Below are 24,908 nucleotides of genomic sequence, written 5' to 3'. Positions count from 1 at the left end.
GAAAGCAGTGAAGGAAGACAGAGTGAGATCATTCAGGTAAACATGTAGCAGAAATTTAAAAATTAGGAAAGCAACTTTAGCAGGTGTTCCTTCTCATGGAGGGAGCAGAACTGTGAGATACTAAAAGTAAAAGTAAAGAACTCTTTTCTGGGATTTGAATATAGGAATGAGTACCATAGTGTAAGGTAGCCTTGGAAAGTGTTATGGCCAAACTGAAGCTGTTATGGTTAAATAATATTGTATAGGAGTCTGATAAAGTTGGCTTGGCATTTCTTTCATAATGTAAAGGATTGTTCAAGTCCCAGTGAGCATCAATCTGAGGCCAGTGAACCATGCCCCAAGCCTCATTAGTTAGTTTAATTACTTTATCCTTTTCTGTCTTTGTTAATAGTTTGTCCCATAAATATTCAAAATCTATCCAGGTTGGGTTGCACTACTTACAGATGGTTTCTATCTTTTATTTTAATCACTGCTATGGGCTCCTCCTCAAATGAAGTAGTGCTCCACTTAAATCCCTCTATATCATTAGGGGTAAATGGTCTGTGGTGCCTGATAGTGATTAATTTTCTTTCTGGATTGAACATTGGCATGTCTCCTAGAGGGAATATGGTATTTTCATTTTTTTTTCTGTGTTTTAGGCTTAGTTGGCTTGTTGGAATTACTAGAAGCAGTGGCTATCTTTTTAGCAGTATTAGAAGCAGTGTTAGAGGCAGATTTGGCAAACTAAGCTATAAGTTCATTTTGCTTAGAGATGGTTTCAGTTAATTTTGTATAAAATCTTCAAGATATGCTAATCTAGTTTCAGTTTGATGGTTTCTTCTTCCTAACCAAAATCTAACCAGCTATTGAATATAGTTGGCAATCCTGGATAAGTCCTGATACTAAAACAAATTTTTTAAAAAAGGCAGTAGTTTCAGGTAATCTAAAACGATGAGATGGGATGGCAGTATCTCACTGAAGGTTCTTGGTAATGGTAGCTCCTAGAGGTACAATGAGACCTCTTCTTGTACTATTTGAATCATGGTTTTGAGTATGGTTACCATTTCTCCCTATTACTGACTGCAAATTAGAAGATCTATAGGCTAAATGAAATCCTGTTACTTGCCAAGTTGTTATGACCAAACTAAAGCTGTTATGGTTAAATAATATTGTATAGGAGTCTGACAAAGCTGTCAGGGGTTACTAAATATTGATAGGCAGTTGATAAAAGTTGCAGAGATTAGTTTGGTACATTACTGACCCTGTTTATTCTAAAGAGAAGTAGGGATATGAAAATGGAGGAAGGAAACTAGGAGATTATAGATCTTAGATTGTATTACTATTCCTAAATTAAAACCCTATACTAAAAATCTCTAATAAACCCTAAAAATCTAACTGCTTTTTCTTCAGTTTCTTCTTGCTTACAAAAGCAGGCCTAACTACTTACTCTGACTAATCTAAGATAATGATTCACTATCTATCTACCTTATGCTAATGAATAAATCTTAATCTCTAACACCTCCTAAAAGTATTTCTTCTCAAATCAAACTGCCACAAGCCAACTGTCAGATCTCTTGACAGAGAACCAAACAGAACTCCTGTTCTCTGAGACAGCCAGAGAAAATGGAGCCCAGGACTCACTCCAACTGTTGCTGATAAAAACTACCCTTAAAGAGACAGAGTGAGATTGTAAACACTTATGCTCTCAAAGCGACAGAGTAAGTTTCCATAACTCTCTCTAACCTAAAAAATTCTGCTCCTAAGGAGACAGAATAAAATTAAATAAACTCCTATAACAGAAGGATGGATTGGATAATATGACTTAGAATGAGTTATGACATTTTAAGATAGACTTATCTAAATAAAAAAGAGTACTGAGGAACATAGGAACAATAAAAGAACTCCCCAGACATAGGAATCCAATTTGAAACTGGACATACATTGATATATACAAACATTAATTCCCAGTTTTTAAAATGTAAACCATTAGAAGGTCTTCATTTTTGTGTTGGTATAGGAAGCAATGTCTTCACTAGAAACTGTCAAAACAATAGGAATAGTAGTGTAGGTAGCAGTCATGGGAATATATCTTTAGAGACATTTTTAGATCTTTTATATTTTCAGAGTGGGAGACAATAGAGTAGATTTTTTAACTTTGCCACAGATAACTGTGGAGTGCTAATTCCCATCAATGGTAAGGGCTCATAGTTCATTCATAAGGCATTTGTTTGGAATTCAGAAACCTTGGAAAATAACCGGGGACAAGTTAGAAGAGAAAGTGGCAAAAAGGCATAGCAAGGTCTTTAGCAGATAAAAGCTGTCTAGGAAAGGAAAATGTCTTTGAAAAAGACAATTACTGTTCAGAAGAATTAAAGTATGAATTTAAGACTCTCCATTATTAGTACTATCTTATTCAGAGTTCTTCCAAATGACTACCAAAGAACAAGGTCAGTGAGATGTTCTCAGAATTGTTCCATGTAGTCTAACATTGGTCATGATCTTTGATATACCTCAGGTATAAATATAGAGCACCATAAGTGCCCTCCCCTTCAATTCCATTGTTTATCTATCACACAAAATGTTGAATTTCACCACTAATTTGGATTTAGGCAACTTGAGTGAATAGTCTTTAGTTCTGAAGTGCTCATTTACAAGGCATTTAAGGTCATTACATATTCATATTATCAGACACTCAAATTGAAGCAGAGGGGCAAAAATGAATGCAGACTTTTCTGCCATATTGAAGGATGAATACACAATATGCTTCTATTTCTCTAGGAAATTCTTCTAACTGAAAAGTTAACATTTTCAGATTTTAGATGTACCCATAAAAAAACAACCAAACACTGATAAATGTTCTTGAGGTTACTTGCATACTAGTATTATTGATTGAGGCTATATTTGAAGATAATTTGGATCATATATATTTCAGTCTCAAGGAAGTCCTATACATAGCCACAGATTGACCTTAGCAATATCGTGGAAGGCAAAAGGAAGTAAAAGTAGAAAGAAACTTGATTGTGCTTCCAACCAACACATAGGAATCATTACAGATAGAAGTGGATATGGAAAAGTTTGAGATCCCCTCTAATGAAGGCTCCTGCTTTGTGGTTTCAGTTCTGATACCCTTACTTGCCTGGGAGGGACAATGAGAAGATTAGCTCTTTGGTGATATAATTTAAATCCAGATACTGAAATGAGGACTAAACCAACAGGTCAAGTGACCCAACCAATTGGTTAAGCTAGGTAGTTTGAGGATTGAGGGGACTTTGAAGTAAAAAGAGGGGAGAAATTATTGCCAGCTATGATTGTACTATTTTAAATAAATTTGGTTTTCTTGTCTCTTTTGATTTTTAAATGTTGCCTTACCTTGCTAATTTTTCAAATTAATAACTGCCAAGTTTTGACCCATCTTGCATGCATTTTACCTCTGAGGCACTTAACACAATACTGGAAGAACTTACTCTTTATTGTTTTTAGGTCCCTCCAGTCTTTCTCTAAGACAACTTTCGAGCATAAACAATTACTTCCAGCTTTGAATGTAAATTCAAACTCTTGGAAATCACCTAGAGAATCTAGATCTAATGAAGTTGCACCAGTTTAGGCTACCAGTAGATAATGAACTGCTAGGGAATGAAGCAGAGAAGGATCTACCCAAGAATTCCTTGATTTTCAGAGCAGTTTATTTTTAGTTAGCTCTTTACTGTGTAGCTATATAATCAATTCAATTGAATATTTAAGTAATATCCCATATTTTGATCTCATTTAGTTGTATTAAATAATGCTTGTTACATAATTCTCTTGGTTATAAAACAAAGAGATTAAAATTGAAACATCTGAAGAAATTATGTGCTACATGAATGGTATATATTTGTGGGTAGAGCCAATATTAAATGGTATTAGTAAAGATATGTCTAATAATGCTGCTATTATTTTGCTATATTTTTAATAAAATTAAACTCTTAAAATCTCAACAACAACAAAAAAAAGTAAAAAATCATTGCCAGAAGTGAAAAGATTCACTAGGTGCCATAGATGGTGGAGGACTATACAAGACAGTATGTTCTCTCTCATGCTCACTCTTTCTAATCCTCTCAATAATAGACTTTATTTTGACCTTTACAAGAGATTACTGTCCTGTTAGAAGTTCCTATTTTAATGATTTATTTTTTAAAATATTTATAATTTACAATACTCTTAACTTTAATCCTCAAAAAAAAATCAAGCTTAATTTACATTTAAAAATAAATGAATAATGGGAATTTGGTATAGAAGACAAGAGAGAAGATCTTGAAGACTTGGAAAGGTGCCATAAATTCAAGAAAAGGGCAAATACCATGCCTTTCAAAAAAGGAAAAGAAATAGGTATTTGCAAACTCATAAGCTTAAATTCAACTCCTAACAAAACTCCAGAACATATCTGGAATTTATTATCAAAGAGATAGATTAGGAACATCTAGGGGGGAAAGCAGTGCTCAGAAATAATGGCTTTATCAAAAACAGGTTTTCCACACCAACTTCATTTCCTGCTTCTGACAGGGTCACCAAGTTGACTGGTCAAGAAAGAGAATACTGTGGATATAGTTTACATAGTTTATAGCAAAACATTTGACAAAGTCTGTCATGCTATCCTTCTACTACAAGAGTAAGATGAGGGCTATATCACAGTACATAGTAGATAGGTGGACTTCAAGGTGACTAAATTACTAGAGCCAAAAAATAGTTATCAATGGGTTGATGTGATTGTGGAAGGTAATCCCTCAGGTATCTGTGCCTAGCTTTATACCATTTAACGTCTTCATCATTGTCTTGGATGAAGATATAGATCATGCAAATATTACATTCACAAATGAAACAAAGCCAGAAAGGTTAACTAACATGTTGGACTACATGGTTGAAGTCACAAAAATCTTGACCAGACTAAAAGATTTGTTGTTCAGTTATTTTTCAATCATGTCCAACTCTTCATGGTTCCATTTGGAGTTTTTTGTGGCAAAGAAACTACCATTTTTTTTTGCCATTTCCTTCTCTAAATTATTTAATAGATAAGAAGCTGAGCAAATAGGGTTAAGTGATTTGTCCAGGGTCACACAACTAGAAAGTGGCTGAAGCCAGATTTGAACTCAAGAAGATGAGTCTTCCTGACTCTAGGTCCAGCATGGTATCCACTATATCACCTAGCTGCCCCTATGGTAGAATATTAGACAAAATATAATAAGATGAAATTTAATGGGGTTGAAGGTAAAGTCATATTAGATTTCAAAATGCCAACTTCATAAATTCAAACTAAACAAAAGATTTACAGCCCTGGCCAGAACTAAATGATAATGACATAGCATTCACAAAAACTATAAACTTAGGCACAATGTTCAGGAAGGGGTTTGGCTCAGTGCCCTGCTTTGGAGTTCTTCCTAATTCTATATAATTTTATAACATACAAATTTGGACAAATTATGCAAATACCAGATCAGTCTGAATATTCATGAGCTTTATTCATTAAATCCTGCATATTTCTTTTAATATAACCATAGTTAATATTTATTATTCTGATTCTATTCATTTCACTTTGAATCATTTCATAAAGTCTTTACCTATTTCTTAATATTCCTCGTATTTTTCATCTAAATTACATTATAGTATCCATTATCTTAACATGGCACAGTTTATTCAGCCATTTGTCTATTCACAAATATTTTGGTTTTTTCCAGTATTATATAATTATAAATAATGACAATAAAAATCTTTGAATATCTTTATTTTTTCTTTTGATGATGCTTTAGGATATATCTTTAGAAAAATAATTGGGTCAAAGAATATGACTTTTTATCACTTCTATCATGTACTACCAGATTGCTTTCTAAAATGATTCTGGGAATTTGCAGTTCTTCCAATAATGTACTTACCTATTTCTCCACGGTTATATCAGCAGTGGGTTGCCACTTTAATCATTTTTGCTAATTAGATGGGTGTGATTATATCTCAAAATTGTTTTAATTTGCATTTCTTTGATTGTTAGTGAGAATGAGCATTTAAAATTTTTTATAACATACTTTATTGATTTTTTTCCTTTTGATTAGTCATCTCCCACCTCCAATAAACAAAACTCTGCCTTGTGTCAAAGGAAAACAATACATAATTAAAACAATTGAGGAGACATTTAGGTGACTCACTGGATAGAGAGCTAGACAGGAGATCCAGGGTTGAAATTTGGCCTCATACACTTCTTAGCTGTGTGACCCTGTGCAAGTCGCTTAATTCCCATTTCTCTGCCCTTTCCACTCTTCTACTTTAGACCGTATACATAGTATTGATTCAAAGATGGAAGATGAGGGTTTAAAAAAAATTAAAGAATCTACTTGGAATTGTAATCAAATATTTGTAACAGTTTCTTATACATTTTAGTTTTTAATCTGTCATATTTACCACAATTTTTCACTCTGTCATTCTCTTTCTTTTGGTTTTATCCATATAGATAGCTGTAGCATATGTCTATATGTTTGTGCATATATTTGTGTATTCATGAGGCTAAGGGATCAATAAGGACATTCCTCCATTATTCCTGAGTTGACATGTGAGCTATCTGCAGGCAAGGTAGTTCTAAATATATACCGCAGTATATGAGTCTGTATGGATAGATCTGTATGTGTGTGTGTGTGTGTATATATTTTATATGTGTATGTATTTATATACACATAACCATGTATATGTTCATGTGGTTTTATGTGTGTGTAAACATATGTATTTTTTTTCCATGATCGGACACTTTCCATTTCTATATGTTAGTGAAATTCTATAAAACTCTAAGTTTGTCTCATCCAAGACAGAGTTGCCACTGATTTATATGATCAGAAGAAGCTCCTAAAATGGACAACCCTTAGAAAATAACTCATAAGATCCCCTGGAAGTTCTTTGAAGCTCTTCTTGTTCAGGGAAGTGGAAATTTATGTCGAAACATAAATTGGGAACTTTTCAGTGTATTGTTTGTTGAATTGAGCATTCCAAAAAGAATGATTCCCATGAAACTCAGATTTCACTCATCTGCCTACCCAGTTTTGTTTTGGATGCGTTCCCATGTGTTTCAGAGAATACACATGCAAACAACTAGGGCTTCAGAAAAGCCCCAGCATCCTGGGGCATTGCTCTGGTAATCTTATTGAAAATAGGCTACAAGCTTTCTTGCTTAGATTAACAAGAACGATTGAGCAGTCATGTTTAGCTGCTGTAATTATTTTTGTTCCTCAGATCCTTTTAGGAAATTAAAGATGATTTAAGGCAATGCAAAAAGCCTCCAAAAATTGGACATAGCTCCCTTGCATGTACTTGTGTCTGTCTGTTGGTGTTTTCTTATCTAAGATAATATTAAAGGGGGCAGCTGGGTAGCTCAGTGGATTGAGAGCCAGACCTAGAGATGGGAAGTTCTGGGTTCAAATATGGCCTCAAACACTTCCCAGCTGTGTGACCCTGGGCAAGTCACTTAGCCCCCATTGCCTAGCCCTTACCACTCTTCTGCCTTGAAACTGGTGCACAGTATTGATTCCAAGATGGAAGGTAAGGGTTTAAACAAAACAAAACATAATAATAATATTAAACTAATGGGTCAAAATAGACATGTAGTCACACACATGTGCACATAAATGCATTTGTATGTTCGTAGTAAACATTAAATCAATGTTATAGTGAATAAGTGTGTTGAAATAAACAGATGCATAAATAATCCTGTGTGTATAATATATATGTACATATGGGTATAGCTATATATTACATGCATTTATATACCAATGGCTTTATTTACATGGGTATATTTTAACAAATTGATTTAGTCTATGAATATACATACACAGAGATATATTTATGAGTACCTATATATTTAACCCATCAATTAAATCACAGTTTGGCTATATGTAGAAGAAATGCCCAAATCAATATAAATACCCATTACTCTCCTACTATGATTTCCAAGCCCTATCGGCACTGTTTCCTGAATCCATCCCACACCTTAGCCTGGTACTGCTCTCCGTTTACTTTGTCCCCTCCCTGCTCCCACTATTTATGGAATTGGCCCATTTCTGCTACCAAATTTAAGCACCATAAAGGAAAAGGCCATGTCTTAGTCACTTTTGTGTCCCCTATAGCACATGTCCTGGAATTAATAGGTTGCCCAATAAGAATTTTTTTTTATTTGTAGAATTAAATCTGATTTGCTTAATATATTCATTGACTTTACTTGGTGCATTTGAAATTAACCACTTCATGGCCATAATTTATATTATATTATATTACTTTATTATATTATATCATATCATATAATTATTATATTGTATCATATCACATTCTCTCATATTTATTATTATATTATATCATAGTATAGTATAGATATTTACGTGTCACAAAGGGACAGTTAACTACTAAGCCACTCGATGCATGTGTTGCTGGTAAAACTTATTCCCAGTCCCCTTGCTAAGAAGGCCATTGCTGCTTCCCAGCCCTCTCTCTGGTCCACACTCTATTTTGAACATTATATGCTCTCATCGTACAATGTTCTCTCCTTCACTTTTGAATAGCTCCAAAATCTCATCTCCCCTTCCATGCGACTGCTGACTAACTGAGCGTAAGATGATTGTTCCCAGCCCCACCCTGTCACAATGTGTACCTCCCAATGACTCATTTTCTTCAATTACATCCAAATCGCTCACCCCACAGCTTGCATATAGTTCCCATAGGGTATGTGCTAGCGAAGTATTTTTATTTTTTGATGAAACCACATTGCCTTTTATAGTATGTTTATGTAACACTAAAGAACTGAAGCTGGTCCCAAGGGGCTAGGTGCTTCCCCTTCACTCACTCTGGCCACTTCTCCTTAGGGAGTCCATCTTTTCTTGACCCAGGCAGGAAGGCCAGCCTCAGGTGTGGAGGCTGGCCTTTAACGAGAGGAGGGTGAGGCTTCGTTTCCTCACATTCCTCTGCTCTTTAACTACCCAGCCTTCACCCCAGGACCTTGAGGACAAGTTATTTAAGCCGAGGCTACTTCTTCCCAAGTGGAAGAGCAAAAAGGTATTCAATGGACAATGGGAATCAGGGGGGAAGAGGTATTTATTTCTTATACAAAAGAAATGCTAAAACATGAAAGATTCCTAAGTACAAAATGATACCACTTCCAACAGCATAATTTTGGCAGGCTGAGACTTGTTGTTCAGTAGTGGCTGAATCTTTGAGACTCCCATGGAGGCATGGCAGCACCTTCTGTCCTCCACTATTTCTTGAAGTCTGTTCAAGTTAGGTTCATTGTTTCCATGACACCATCTACCCATCTGAGCCTCTGCTGTCCCCTTCTCCTTTTGCCTTCAACCTTTCCCAACTGCAGGGCCATTTCCAATGTGTCTTCTCATTATGTGGCCAAAGTATCTCAGCTTCAGTTTCTGACTTTCCAGTGACTAGTCTGAATTAATTTCAGTATTGATTGAGTGGACCTCCTTCCTGGGTAAGTGACTCTCAAAAGTCTTCTCCAGCACCACAATTGAAAAGGATCTATTGGGTGGCACCTAGCTTTCCTTCGTGCCCCAACTCTTGCAGCCATACATCGCTACTAGAACAACCGTAGTTTGAGCACTATGGACCTTTGTTGGAAAGGTCATATTTCCACTTTTTAGTGTGCTGTCCAGATTTGCCCTAGCTTTCCTTGCACAGAACAAGTGCCTTTTAATTCCATGACTGCAGTCACCATCTGCAATGAAGAATATAAAATCTGACACTGCTTCCATTGCTTCTCCCTCTATTTGCCAGGAAATGCTGGAACCAGATGCCAAGATCTTAGATTTTTTGAAATTAAGGTTTAAGTCTGCTTTTACATTCTCTTCTTTCACCTTCCAAGAGACTCTGTAATTCTTCACTTGCTGATACTTAAACTTCACCTAAAGCTTCATAAAGCAGTTTCTGGGATTTCCAATTAGGCATTTTGCATTTCGCCTTGGCTCTGAATTGTCTGAACAACTCCCAGTATTTGCCTACTGGTAAAACCGACTGGGCTCGGGCCAAGCCTTTTGTTGTCTGGTCCTAAATTTTCCCTTGCTGATAGCCAGCTCCATTTATTTGACAAACCTACAAAACCCATTAGTCACATCTGAGTCTCGTCACATCCGTTTTGAAGTCAACAAGAAAACAAAGGAAACATAAGCAGAGATCAAGCTAGAGCTCCAAGCCCAAGATGACCCGTTTGAGTCCATGGTCTATATGGGAATGCCAATGGGGGAGAGCATAGCCTATATCCACCAACTCCCTCCTAGAGAGGCCAGGGACAGACTACACTATTAGCAGTTCTGCTATAACATTTGTTTCGAAAATGTGAAATTGTTCCAATCCAATTAACATGATAGGGAACAACTTGAGCATAACGCAGATTTTGATTCTGTTTATGTGTAACTTTGTGGCAAATAGTGAAAATGTAGAAAGTGATACCACTTCACAATAAACCAAAAGTTTCAAACCTTTTGTTGCCCATTTTCACAAACTTCAGGCTTTTTCAAGTAAAGTTCCATATTTATTTTTTTAAACCTTTAACTTCCATCTTGGAATCAATACTGTATATTGGTTCCAAGGCAAAAGAGTGGTAAGGACTCGGCAATGGGGGTTAAGTGACTTGCCCAGGGTCACACAGCTGGGAAGTTTCTGAGGCCAGATTTGAACCTAGGACCTCCCATCTCTAGGTCTGGCTCTCAATCCACTGAGCTGCCCAGCTGCTCCCATGATATATATTTAAAAACCCTTCCTTATCTTCCTTCTAAGAATCAATACTATATATTGGTTCCAAGGCAGAAGAGTGGTAAGGGCTAAGCAATGGGGGTTAAGTGACTTGCCCAAGGTCATACAGCTGGGAAGTGTCTGAGGCCACATTTGAACCCAGGACCTCCCATCTCTAGGTCTGGCTCTCAATCCACTGAGCTACCCAGCTGCCCCCCAAAGTTCCAAACTTATTATATATCTTCTGTACACTAGGAGATGTGGGCAGAGGATTCTATCCACTACCACACCATACCCTCCCCGCAACCTTCTGTCAGAGCCACATTAGATGCCACCACTATTTATTGTGGTGTTTATGTATCATTTAGCTTTGGTGTTGATGTTATTATTAGGTTCATGGTTTTTATATGTCCCTCATAAAGTTTTTGAGTAGTATACTCCAACCCCATTTTTCCCATAAGCTCTTTGGCTTTTTGTTGCCCAATTTTGCATAGTACAGTGATTCTTAGATGACAGGTCACATTATAACAAAATTTAACATCCTTGTTGTCAGGGAGTTCAAGCAGAGACCAAACCAAAAACTTCCTTTTTTTTTTACTTTTTAAAGTACATTGTTTTTCTGGTTCAGCAACCAGTGAAGGAATCACTTCATCATTTCAAAGGAAGGAAGCAATTATTTAGTGCCCACTAAATGCCAGGCATGGTGCTGATCACTTTACAAATATTTCTCATTTGATCACCACAACAACCCTGGGAGGTAGGTGCTCTTATTATCCTCATTTTACAGATGAGCCAAACAGAAGTTAAGTGACTTGCCCAGGGTCATACAGCCAGTAAGTGTCTGAGGCCAGATTTGAGCTCAAAGTTGACTCCCAGTCCAGTACTAAACCTACTGGGCTATCTCTACCTCACCCACATCCTTCAGCTCTGAGCTGCCACTTGGCCAGAAACAGCCAGATTGTTTGTCATCTACAATATGAACAGATGCTGAGTTCCCATATCCCCATAGTGTCCCCAGAGATTTTCAGGAGAGTCCCAGGCACACATTCCTGGAATTCCCCCATTGGCCAATTCAACATATAAGCATGAATTTAGGAGGAAGGAAGGGGAGGGAGAAGAAAGGTATGTGCTGCTGTGTTGGCACAGTGGAAAGTGTAATGACCTTAGAGTTCATAGAAACTTGGGTTTAAACCCTGGCTCTGGGGCAGGCCTTGTACGTTCCTCTCTTTGAGCCTCAGTATTCTCATCTGGAAAATGAGGGTAAACCAGGTAAACTACATACATACTAAAATTCTTTGAGAACTTTAATAAACTTTAAATCACTATGTGTGTATTATTATCACTTCTCTAAATCTATCGGTGTCAACTCTAATCTCTTCCTATGCAGAGATCATATTTGCTTAAACTGACTGTTAAAATTTCCCTTAATTACATGTTCTTATCTCCAGGAAGGAACATCCTCTCAGCATTCTCAGGTGACCCACCTCTCCCACACCCTAGCCAGGCAGTTAGTTCTCTTGCACCTTCAGTTATAGAGTAAGTGCAGATCTTCATTAAGGAGGATCTTCCTCCTGTTATACCTTAAAACATTGAAATACAGATTTGCTCCCTCAAAAAATCTAGGTCATTTAATGAATCAATGCCATCATTCTGTCATTTCAACAATGTGTAATGTAACTATGGGGCAGCTAGGTGGCTCACTGGATAGAACCATGCTTGGAGAGAGGAGATCGTAGGTTCAAATGTGACCTCAGACACTTCCTAGCTTAATCCCAAGTCACTTAACCCCAATTCCCTAATCCTTAGGTCTCTTCTGCCTTGGAAGTGATACTTAGATACTTGTAATTGATACTTAGATTCTTCTATAGAAGGCAAGGGTTTAAAAACAAAACCAAAAACAATGCAACTGTAATACTTTACATTGCCATGAGTCCTAGAAAGAATGTGTCAATCAACTCTCTTTTGGATCTCCTCACTAGCCCTGTGATTTCTCAGACCAAAACCTTCCCACCTTGTCCACTCTCCCCTCTATATGTTGTCAATTAGAATATAAGGTCCTTAAGGGCAGGGATTACTCTTGAACTTGGCTGTAACATTCCTGGGAGGTGTCATTTGGGGATTTATTGCAGGAGGTAATCTGTGGATTCTTTCAATTTCTATTTTATCCTCTTATTCAAGAAAATCAGGGCAATTTGCTTTGATAATTTCTTGAAATATAAGACCTTTTTTTCTGATATTAACTTTCAGGTAGTCCAATGATTCTTAAATTGTCTCTCCTGGGTCTATTCTATTTTTTCATTCTTTTGATTTTTTCATTTTTTTAAATATCTTGTGAAGTCATTAGCTTCCATTTGCCCAATTCTAATTTTTAAAGAATGAATTTCTTCCATGACCTTTTGATCCTCTTTTTTCATTTGGTCCATTCAGATTTTCCTGGCACTCTTTTCTTCATTGGATTTTTTTGCCTCTTTTTCCAGTAAGTCAGTTCTGTTTAAAAAACAAAACAAAACTCTTTTCTTCATTGGATTTATGTGCCTCTTTTTCCAGTTGACCAATTTTGCTTTTTCACATTGCTTTTATTTTTTTCCCATTTTTCTTTGACCTGTCTTATTTGATTTTTGAATTTCTTTTTTTAGTTCTTCTAGTGCTTGAGATCACTTTCCATTTTTCTTTGAAGATTTGCATGTGGTTGCTTGAATCTCACCATTCCTTATCATCCTGTTTTGCTCTTTGTCACCATAGAAATTTTCTAGAGTTGGGTGTTTCTTTTTCCATTTGCTCATTTTCCCAGCCTTTTTTGCCTTTGGACTGGGAATTCTGAAAAATGATGGTTCTGTCTCTCGTGCTGCTGGTTTGCAAGGCTCTACATTGTGAGCTATTTTGTCCTGTGACTAGGTCTTGACAGTAGTGCAGGTTTGAAAGGGTCAAATGCTATGGACTTCTGGGCCTCACTGTGAGGTGGTGCCAGGGCCTGGGACTTTAAGGGGATGGATCTGGGATATTGGATGCTCTGTTGTTGCTGCATCCAAGGTCCTGGGATCTGGATGTTGATCTATGTTCAATCACAGAATCTGGTGCAGTTGTGGGGGGAGGGGAGGGACAAGGTTGGCCAGAACTCCTCTGTGTGCAGTTTTGCTTCTGGTTCCCCTTTATTCCATGAAAACCAACTCTCTCTGCCTGCCTTTCAAGCTGCATTCAGCAGGAGGGCCCCCTCAATTCAAATTGCTGTTGGTCTTTAACTCCTGTCATTTTGAGGCACTTTAAAAAGATTAGTTTGGAAGGATTGTCCATATTGGCTCCACCCCCTGAGGCAGGATTTTGAACTCAGGTATTCTTGACTCCAGCTTAATAATTTTTTTAAATTGTCATTCATTCATATTGCAAGAGAAGAAAAACAAGACATATTTCTTGCCTTCAAAGAACTTTAGAGAACCTTCAAGTCTCAGTTTAGGGACTACCCCCTCATTTTTCCCACCCATTAAGATTCTTCCCCAAATTTTCACATCAGCTTTTTTTAAAAAAACCTTTACCTACCGTTTTGGAGTCAATACTGTGTATTGGTTCCAAGGCAGAAGAGTGGTACGGGCTAGGCAATGGGGGTCAAGTGACTTGCCCAGGGTCACACAGCTGGGAAGTGTGAGCTCAGATTTGAACCTAGGACCTCCTGTCCCTAGGCCTGGCTCTCAATCCACTGAGCTACCCAGCTGCCCCTCACATAGGCTTTTGATCTCTCCTTGGTCTTCTTCACTCTTTTCCTTATATTTTACTTGTCTATATAGTTTACATTATATATATATATATGTATATATATATATATACATATATATATATATAATGTAAACTATATAATTTCCTTAGTAGAATATAAGCTTCTAGAGGATAAGATTTTGCTTTTGTCTTTGAACCATCAGTTCTCAGGACCATAGCTTATAACTAGGGTGGGGCTGTCAGGGCTTTGCCTCAGAGCACTAAAAGCCACAGCATTCCTTCCACAGAAGAAAGAACCCAGTTAGCAAGAAGTTACAAGAGGAAGTTACCCAATGGCACATTTCCTAATCTTGAATAAATTCTTCCCTGTTCCAATCCCATCCTCTAATGATGTCCCAGCAGCCCAGAGCCCAGTGTCCCAGATTGAGAGCCTATTTTTTAATATTCAATGCCATTTGCCTTGGAGGTAACTAGTGCTGCCCTAGGGGCAAAAAAAAAAATGCTGTTCATTATGCCTAGCATAGTGGAAGGGGAGGGTATAATAGGCCAGTGGTTTTAGCAATGTGGACAATTCCCTTCATGGAAAATTCCTTTAGCCAATACAAAATAGTAATTCTGGTGACTTGTAGTCTTAGAGAGCTTTCTCAGGAACTGAGAGGTTAAATTCCTTATCCAGGGTCACACAATTAACATGTGTCACAGGCAGGACTTAAACTTGTCTTCATGACCCTAGCTCTCCTATTCTATTCTGCCTTTAATTGTTTTATGTTTTTAAATTCTGGCCTCCCAACTAAATTTCCAGTTCCTCAAGACTAGTGACCATGTTGAAATAATTTGTCTGTAGCTCTCAGGACAATAGATTCTTCTCCAGGGAAGAGTCAGCTTCATCATTAAATTACACAAGTGTTCAGTTTTATTTTATTGGGGTTTTCCTCATTAACATTGCTGTCTTAATTGCGTCTATTGTTTTCCTGGTTATTTTTACTTCAGTCTATACCAGTTCCTCATAGTTGTCATTTCTCAATAATATTCTATAATATTCATATACCACTTTTCCCCTATATGATAGGCATCTGTTTTGTTTTCAATTCTTTGATATTACCAAAAGTATAAATGAATTAATATTTTAATATGTATGGGACCTGTTCTGCCTCTAAGTCTTTGGGATATATAGTTGGATCAACAGATATCCCGCCCTTAAGTGGGGGACCCCATAGGTCTGTACTCTATACATTGAGCTCTCTTATCTCTACATTCTCATTTGGTGGGCTCATTATCTCCCATAGGGTTAATTGTCATCTCACTAAAGATGAGCTCTAGTCTCACATCTGCCTATTAGATATTTGGACTTGGATGTTCCATAGGCATCTTAACATGTTCCAGAGAGAAGCCAAGTCAACCCTTCTTCAGAAGATCCCTGTTTCTTTCAAAGGAACCACCATCTTGGAGTCACCTTCAATTTCTTACTCTCACTCATCCTACATTGAGTTAGTTGCCATGTCTGCCAATTATACTTCCACCATGTAGCTCACATTCGTCTTTTTCTCTCCACTTATAATACCACTACCCTTGTGGAGTTCCTCATCACCTTTTGCCCTGACTATTACAGAAGTCTCCTAATTGAGTTCATTGCCTCAATTCCTTCTGCTCCTCAACCTATTCAGCACACAGATTTTTCCAATGCACATATGTGATCATGTCATTCTCATGCTCATTAAAGTTCAATAGCTTCCTATTACCTTTAGAATAAAATATGAAGGGAGCAGCTAGATGTCTCATTAGAGAGGGTGCCAGACCTGGAGATCCTGAGTTCAAATCTGGCCTCACACTTTCTAGCTGTGTGACCCTGAGCAAGTCACTTAACCTTAATTGCCTAGCCCTTACACTCTTCTGCCTTGGAGCTGATACCTAGTATCAATTCTAAGACAGAAAGTAAGAATTTCCAGGGAGGTGGGGTGGGGATCAAATATCAGTTCTTCAGTTGGCATTGATAGCTCTAAACAATCTGATTTTAATTTACCTTTGCAGGATTATTTTACATGACCCCTCCTCATAGACTGCATAATCCAACCTACCTGAATTTCTTACCATTCCTCGTATTTCCATTACTTTGCACCTCCTATCTCTCACTCCTGAATACACTGCCTTTTCACTCTCTACCTCTTAGAATGTCTGATTCCTTTCAAAACTCAGGTCAAGCATCCCTTCTGCATGATTCCACAGCTGCTAGTCTTCCCAGGTAAAATGACCTTGGATTTAATTTCTATAAAACTACAGATATACCTACTGTCTCCCCCAATAGAATACAAACTCTTTGAGGGCAAGGACTGTTTTGCTCTGTCTTTTTTGTCTTTACTACTGAACATAAGACCTGGCACATTGGACCATAAATTTAGAACTAGAAGGCAATTAAAGGTCATGTAGTCAGTTCTTTCCCCTTTTGTCTCATTTTAGATATGAGAAAACTGAATCCTATAGAGGCAAAGTAACTTGGCAAGATCCTATGGGTCCTAAAAGGCAAATCTAGGATTTAATTTTCTTTTATTCTTTAGCTTATATTTTATTCTAACCATCATAATTTATTGAATAGATGGTAACGTGCTTAGATGTGCACTTTAGAAAAACCAGTTTGTCAGCTAAGTAGAGGGTGGACTGTAGTGAGAACAGACTTGAGGCAGGCAGACGAAGCAGCAGGTGATTGCAAAAATCAAGGCATGGGATGAAGAGAGCCTGCACCAGAGAGTGGGCAGTGTTCAAGGAGATAAGGAGGTGTAGACAGAGAAGAAAAGAGACACATCTAAGAGATATTAAGAAGGTGGAATTAACAGGACTTGGCAACAGACTGGCTAGGAAGTTGAGGAGTTGACAGTGATGTCTAGGTTGTGAATCTGGATGCCTGGGGAAATAATGACATCCCTAATATTAATCTTAGGAAGAGGGAAGAGTTTTCAATGAAAGATAATGAGTTCTGGTTTGGATATGTTGGGATAAAGATGTCTTAAAGGATATTCAATTTTAGAGCATTGAATGTTCAATAGACAATTGGAACATCCTAGTTGTATGACCCTAGGCAAGTTACTTAACCATCATCCCTAATTCTTAATACTTTATAGTATTAATAATTTAAATTTTAATATCAAATTAATTAAAATTAAATTAAAATTAAAATAATTAAAATTAAAATCAATACGTTTAGTATTAATATTTTTAATATTAACTAAAGTTTAAAAATTAATACTTTTTAGTATTAATAATTCTTAATACTTTTCAGCCTTGGAACCAATACACGATATTGATTTGACGATGAAAGGTCAGGGTTAAAGAAATAAACAGGGTTCCATTGGATGAACAGAGACAATACTGTAATTTGTCATTTATCCACCAGATGGTGATATACTACAGCGACCAACCAAGTGGTCCCATCAGCATTGTCCAAGCACCTACAAGAAAATGCCAGGCTAAAATAAAAGGCTGTAATGTTCCTGCTGGTCACTAGAGAGCATTCCTATCTTCTTGCTTACGCTACCAAGGAGGCAAAGAGTCCTACATTTTATTTAGCTCAGGAATTGGTATAAAATATTGCTCAAGATTGTGAAACTATGAAAGAACTCTAGTTTTCTATCTCTGCATTCCTTATCTGGAATCTTTTTCTCACAGTATACCATATTCATTCGATTTAGGCAAAGAGTTTGGTGCCCTCAACATTTATTGTACAGTGTACATAGGGAAAAGGAAAAGAAATAAATCAGGCAGCCTCACCTAGAACGTTTATCTCAGTGGGCTTCTGGTGTCTTCCTACAACTCTTTTTGGCCATGGGAAGTCGATTCAGATTGGGATTGTAAAGGAGGAGTTTGTCCTAGGTAGACCTCACAGTCAGTGAGGGAGCAGAGGTCTGTTTCCCAGCCCCTGTACTCCATGGTAGCCAGCAGAGCTCTGTGGTTCTTCTCAGCGGTGACCATCTCCACAGTCTGGGGTGGCAGCCTCCATCTTCACTATTTTGCATCCTCACCATTCCCCCTCGTTATAGGCATGTAAAATGGAGATTTGAAACCCAGACTTCAATCCCCAGAAGTCCTTGGTACTTCCCAGAATTCCCTATAATCTCACCTGAGTCCCCACCTGGGCGAGATCACAATTTGTATTTAAACTGGCTGTAACATCTACTTCGGGCTCTCTCCCTCTACTCAGACATGGCAAGATGTAGTGAGTAAAATGTGAATGGGCTAATCAACCCTAAGCACATGGTTTATTATTTTGTATCCTTTTTTTCTAATAATCTTTAATAAACCTCATAAAATATAATACTTTTATCAGTAGAGATTAATTTAATTTTTAACAGGCAGAGGCTCACGCTGCACTGTTGAAAGCCTAGAAAGCTGATTCCCAAAACTTTTCTAAGCCTTGCTCGTATGCCAACTTCTTACTGGCTGTAGTAGTGCCTCTGTGCTCACTGTGCCAGATAGACAACCAGAAGTCTGTCAAGGACTAAAGAAAGGACCTATATATCTTTAAGAAGTAAAAATAAAAACAAAACCTTGACTTTCTGTCTTAGAATGAATACTATGTATTGGTTCCAACACAGAAGAGCAGTAAGGCTAGGCAATGGGGGTCCAGTGATTTTTCCCAGGGGTCTCATAGCCAGGAAGTGTCTGATGTTAGATTTGAACCCAAGACCTCCTGTCTCTGAATCCCCTGAGCAATGTAGCTTGCCCCTCAGACTTACCTAACTGCATACTATAACTCACTAGATCTTTTCATACATGGTTGTATTTTGTATAAATAGAATTGTGTACCCCAGAATTACATTCCCCAGAATTCCCTTACTTTTCCCAGAATTCCTTGAATTATGTTCGCTACTAAATAAGTTTCTGTGAACTCTACCACCTCACTCTCTCTTCCTGCTTTTCGAGGGCCAGGCAACTCTCTCTTTGATAAAGCTATCATTTTCCTTTTTCTTCAAGTTATTATTAATAAATTCTTATTAAAACATAATACTTGAAGTATTTGGATATTAATTTTTAATCTTTCTTTTAATAAATATTTAATAACCAGCTGGAGGTGAAGGGGTAGAATATATGCATGATACACTTTTAAGTTGTTTGCATCACTAACATTTACTCAATCACTTTCTCAAGACAGACAATCAATGAAATAATAAACCAAATTCTGATTGTAGAATTTGCCAGTTTCCAAAGTGTAAATGCTTGCACTGAAATTTCAATAATCTCACTCAAGCTTGTTCAAGCTGGCTCCAGCACATCCCTGAATGCAGTGAATGTTAAATAACTGATATTTAACTTTTGCAAAATGTGTTGTGATTGTGTAGTCTGGCAAAATAAAGATGGTTCTATATTGTTTTTTGGTAGGTTTTCTGGAATCTCTGGATGATTTTTACATTCTCAGCAGTGGTCTGGTCCTGCTGCAGACCACCAACACCGTATTTAACATTACCCTACTAAAACAGGTGATCCCCGAATCCCTTTTGGCTTGGCAAAGGGTCCGTGCTGCCAATATGATGGCAGATGGTGGCAAAAAGTGGGCAAATATCTTCTCAAGATACAACTCTGGTAAGTAACCCTATAAATGAACTTCCAGTCAAAAAAGACAATTTTCCTTTAGTCTCATGATGTCTGCATCGCTTTTGTTTAGGGATAGCCAACAATGGCAAGCCTAACTCACTCCTCCTGTTCTCCCTGCCTCAGGCACCTACAACAACCAGTACATGGTCCTTGACCTAAAAAAAGTGAAGCTCAATGAGAGTCTTGGCAATGAGACACTCTTCATTGTGGAACAAATCCCCAAGCTAGTGGAATTCTCAGACCAAACCGACATTCTCAGGAAAGGTATGTACTTGGCAGGGGTATGCTTTTACTAGTCAGACTGGAAAAATTTAGACTAAGTTAACACAAGCTATTTGTCCAATGCCAAGATCTGCACTGCATTCCTAAAAATTGAGATGTAGACCTTGTCATTTGTAATTCTCACAGCCCTCTAAAATTTAGCCCGTCCTCTGATATCACCAGATAAAGTCCCTCAAAATCTCACTGCTTCTCAGTTTCCCCATTTGACAAATGGAACAAGTATGGAAAAATATGGAAATTAGCCATCTAATTTTGAGAAGTGAGAGTTTTCAAGAATAGATGGATTGAAAAATTTTCCCTAGTCATGTATAGCAGCAAGCCCTACTTCCCCGATGGTTATCATATGCCCACCTCTTTCTTTGATTTTTCTTCTCAGTGATAATGAACTTCTCTTCCTAACCCTTGCTGCTCCCTCCCTTGTTCCCATGTATCTCAACCCTATTCACATTTTGTCCCACTCAGTAAACGCCCATCCCTTCCACAGGGTTTTCTGGATCTTCTAACAAACTTCCCTTCATTTTAGGCCTCTTCCTGTCTTACATCTTCTATCTTTTGGCACTTATGGAAACCTGACTTCCCTTGGAAGACATTGTATCCCCTGGCCATCCTTTGTAATGCTTTTTTTCTCATATTCTTTTTCTCTTCCCTGTTAGATGAGTTGGAATATTCCTTGGTCCTCATTGCCACCCTCCACACTCTTCCTCTACTGCCACCTTAATAAATTCTCCTCCTTGATGTTCACTTCAATGATAACTATCGACCATCCTCTGAGTTGAGCCTGCTCCTAGTTTCTCCTTCCATTCCATCTCTGGTCCTCTTAATGGGAGACTTCAATTTCTTAATGTTCTCTCAAATAACTGTACTTCCCATTTCCTCAGTCTACTCAGATCCAATTTGTTATTTCTCCAATCCACCTCGGTTATACTCAAGGAGTATATACACCACTATGGGCTCAGACCGACCCGGGCTTTTCCAGTTCAGTTTTAGGATTATAATAAAGCAAGACACTGGTAGAACATCCAACACTTGCCAAAAAAAGAAATTTACTTCACAATAGTATGGGAAAGATAATAAGCCAAGTATAGCACTGGTTCAGATAGATGCAGCTCTTCTTGCCTCCATATGGAAATGCATATGGTGAGCCAGGTATGCTGGATTGGTTGGGTCAATTGACTCCTACAACTTCATCTACAATCGCTTCGATCTTACTTCCACCTGCAAGTTTTGTTTCCATGTTTAAGAACTCAAAATTCTTTTATCCTAATATAATTCTCCATCATTCCATCTCTGTCCCTTACTGCCCTCCCAAACTTATTCTTCCTCACCATAATATCCAGTCCCTCAACCCTATCACCATTGTTCTTCTCTAGTAATCTCAATTCTTTAGTAAACCAGCTCACCTTCATAGTATACTCTAGTCTCAATCCCTTGCTCCCTTGCCCTGTTTCTGCTCACAACTTCACAAATCCCCAGCGTGAATTTCTACACCAACTTCTTCCCCGATTCCCAGTCACACGCTTCTGAATGGAGCTGGAAAATGTCATACAAGTGTGATAAGTGAGTCTATTGCAAATGTGTGTTATCTAATCTCAACCAGGACTCCAGCACAGCATGGCATCCTCCTTCCTGCCTATTTATCTTAGTCAACATGGTGGCTACTCCAAACATTTCTTTCTTCAACTTTACATGACCATAAACAGATTCTTACCTTCTGTCTGTAATTGGGTAAATTACATCTGACCCATAATTATAAGACAGTCGTGGTGTCCACATTCTCCCATGACTAACCTAAAATTTCTCCAGGTCTTCACATACAAATCATTGATGTTTCCCTGCAATCTTCTACCTTGGGTAGGCATTAATGAGCTACTATTGTCTCAGAACTCTGAATCAGACTCAACTCTACTTTCTTGGAACTCAGAGCTTATTTTAGAATTTAGAGTTTCCACTTAATCTCCTCTCATTTCCTTGAAATCTCTCTGCAATGTTGAGATGGCCGTCTCTTCCCAGGCACCCAGTTTGTAACCTTAGTGTCATCTTCTGCTTCTCTCAGTCACTAATCCCACATGTTCAATGTAGAGAAGTACTTTTTGTCGTCTGTTCTTCTCAACATCAAATCATAATATTTCTGCAACAAGCCATAATCTGCCAGTCATATCTGCCAGATGTTATCAGGTGCATCTCGGCAACATCTCTTTCCTGAATTATTGCAATAATCTCCTATTTTAAGTCTTCCAGCCTTTCTCCTAAATTATCACAACAGACTCCCATTAAGGTATTCCTTCTCGAATCTATCTTTGTCACCCCTCTCTCAATAAACGACTGGCTCCCTAGTGCTTCTAGAATCAAAGAAAATAAACTCTTCTACCCGATATTTAAAGCTCCTCACTACCTGAGCCCTTCCTGACCTTCTAGTTTGTTTTCAAACCTTCATTTTCTTTCTTCAAATCAATGCTGAGTATTGGTTCCAAGGCAGAAGAGTGGAAAGGACTAGCCATATGGGGTTAAGTTGCCCAGGGTCACACAGCTAGGAAATGTCTGAGGCCAGATTTGAACCCAGGACCTCCATCTCCAGGCCCATTTCTCTATCCATTGAGTTACCTAGCTTCCCCTTATCTTTATATATATCCTCCACATACTCTACAGTCTAACTCTACTGACCTGCTTGCTGTTCTATGCACATGACACTGTCCCCCACACCTAGAATGGTTTTCCTCCTCACCTCTGTTTCTTCAATTCCAAATTTCCTTCAAGACTTGCTTCAAGAGGCAGCTGGGTAGTTGAGTGGATAGAGGACCAGGTCCTGGGTTCAAATATAGCCTCAAACATTCCCTGTTTGGCCCTGGACAAGTCACTTAACCCCAGTGACCTAGCCCTTACCACTCTTCTACTTAGTATTGATTCTTTAGACAGAAGGTAAGCGTTTAAGGGGGGAAAAAACTCACTCAAGCTCTACCTTCTGCAGAAGTACTTTTGTGCTCATCCTATCCTCCTCCCACCCGACCCCACATCCCTACCAGGTCCCCACTGATTGTACCTGCTCCACCTTGTGCCTCCCCTGTAGAGGGTGTCTTAAAAGTCTACAAAAGTCCTTTAAGACCCCACTAAGAATTCCAGAACCCCTTTTGTATATCTATACTTGTATGTATGGTCTCACATTCGAATGGGAATTCCTGGTTTTAGTTTTACTTAGTGACTATTTTGCTTTTGTCTTTGTATTTCCAGCATTTAATACAGTGCCTGGCACAGAGTTTGTGCTTAATACATGTTTGTTGTAATCATCAAAGTGATAGATTTCATGTTGGAAGGGACCAAAGAGGCCATCTAGACTCATTTTCCAGAAAACAAAGCAGACCCATGGAGGGTAAATGACTTGTCCAAAAGCTAATGAATAGTATTAGAGACAGGATTTGAATTGTGGGGTTCTGATTCCTTCTGTTGACCTGCCAGGGTCCTTCCTCATCAGAATCATCAGCATAGCAGGTTAAGGTTTTCAAAGCACTTTATTTCATTTGACCCTTCGTAGGACGCTGAGGTAGTTGCTTTCGGTTGTTCAGTCATTTTTCGGGCAAGTCCAACTCTTCATGACCCTATTTGGGGTTTTCTAGGCAAAGATGCTGGAGTGGTTTGCCATTTCCTTCTCCAGCTCAATTTACAGCTAATGAAACTGAGGCCAACAGGGTTAAATGACTTGCCCAGCGTCACACAGCTACTAAGTGTCTGAGGCTAGATTTGAACTCAGGTCCTCCTGACTGCAGGGACATGCTCTATCCTGTAACAATTAAAATGTAGGGAATATGGGGAGACTGAGGCAGGTAGAAATTAGTTTCTCTCTGCAAGGAGTATTATATTTTTTTAGAGGTTTATTAAAGGTTAAAGATTAAAGAATATACAAGTAAGAAACATGTGCCTAGGCCAGAGGCCTAGACAAAATAACCTCACATCACGCAAGAGACGCATCTGCTCCAAAACAGAAGTCCAAAAGAGAGGGCCCAAAAACCTTTGCCACCAGCTTAAATCCTTCCTCGATCTTGGCCCACCTCCGAATTCCCATGAGATTACAAAGCATTTTGGGGAAGTGGAGCAAAGGCTTGTGGGGATTGTAGTCCTGTATTCGAGTCTATTTTTTACAGTCCTCACCACCTAGATGTTCCCAAGGTAATTTCTATAGATACTATTGTTCCCAGAATCTACTGGGAACAATGGCTGCTGCTCCACCATCAGTCTGGCTTCAACTGGAGCCAGATCCTTTCCTTTTCTGTCAACTTGGGTAAGATAACTGGGTTTGAATCTCATTTATCAGCTATAACTTGAGCATTAGGAAACTTCAACATTTTGTGCATATTTAAGGAATTAGGATTATGCTATATTAAGCTACCTTTTTCCTTTTTTTCTTTCTTTTTTTTGATACATGAGTACCCAAATTCCCACAGAAGGTCATTTAACGCCATCTGTCTTTTGCTGAATTCCACCAGATAATGAATATTATTGTAGTATTATATTGTAGTCCCTGAGTATTTATTTCCTTGTCTACCAATTCCTTTAACATCTTCGGTTGAACTAAAAAACATCAGAGTTTGGATTAATGGAGTGATCTTAATTCCTGAGGACTAATGATTAAATGG

The 24,908-nt window shown here is 38.1% G+C and overlaps 1 protein-coding gene across 1 annotated transcript in view; it reads left to right on the top strand.

Moving 5' to 3' along the window:
- Nucleotides 1-24,908, top strand: part of PLBD1 (phospholipase B domain containing 1) — a 102,482-nt gene that overhangs the window by 66,366 nt on the left and 11,208 nt on the right. Inside the window, exons 8-9 of the mRNA XM_001370735.5 lie at nucleotides 19,789-19,989; nucleotides 20,125-20,265. Coding sequence (XP_001370772.3) covers nucleotides 19,789-19,989; nucleotides 20,125-20,265 — 342 coding nt within the window. The remainder of the gene's footprint in view (nucleotides 1-19,788; nucleotides 19,990-20,124; nucleotides 20,266-24,908) is intronic.

This window comes from Monodelphis domestica, chromosome 5 (assembly GCF_027887165.1).
Source record: "Monodelphis domestica isolate mMonDom1 chromosome 5, mMonDom1.pri, whole genome shotgun sequence".
Taxonomy (NCBI): domain Eukaryota; kingdom Metazoa; phylum Chordata; class Mammalia; order Didelphimorphia; family Didelphidae; genus Monodelphis; species Monodelphis domestica.
Note: the sequence above shows the minus strand (reverse complement) of the source record. Positions and strands in the feature narration are given on the sequence as shown.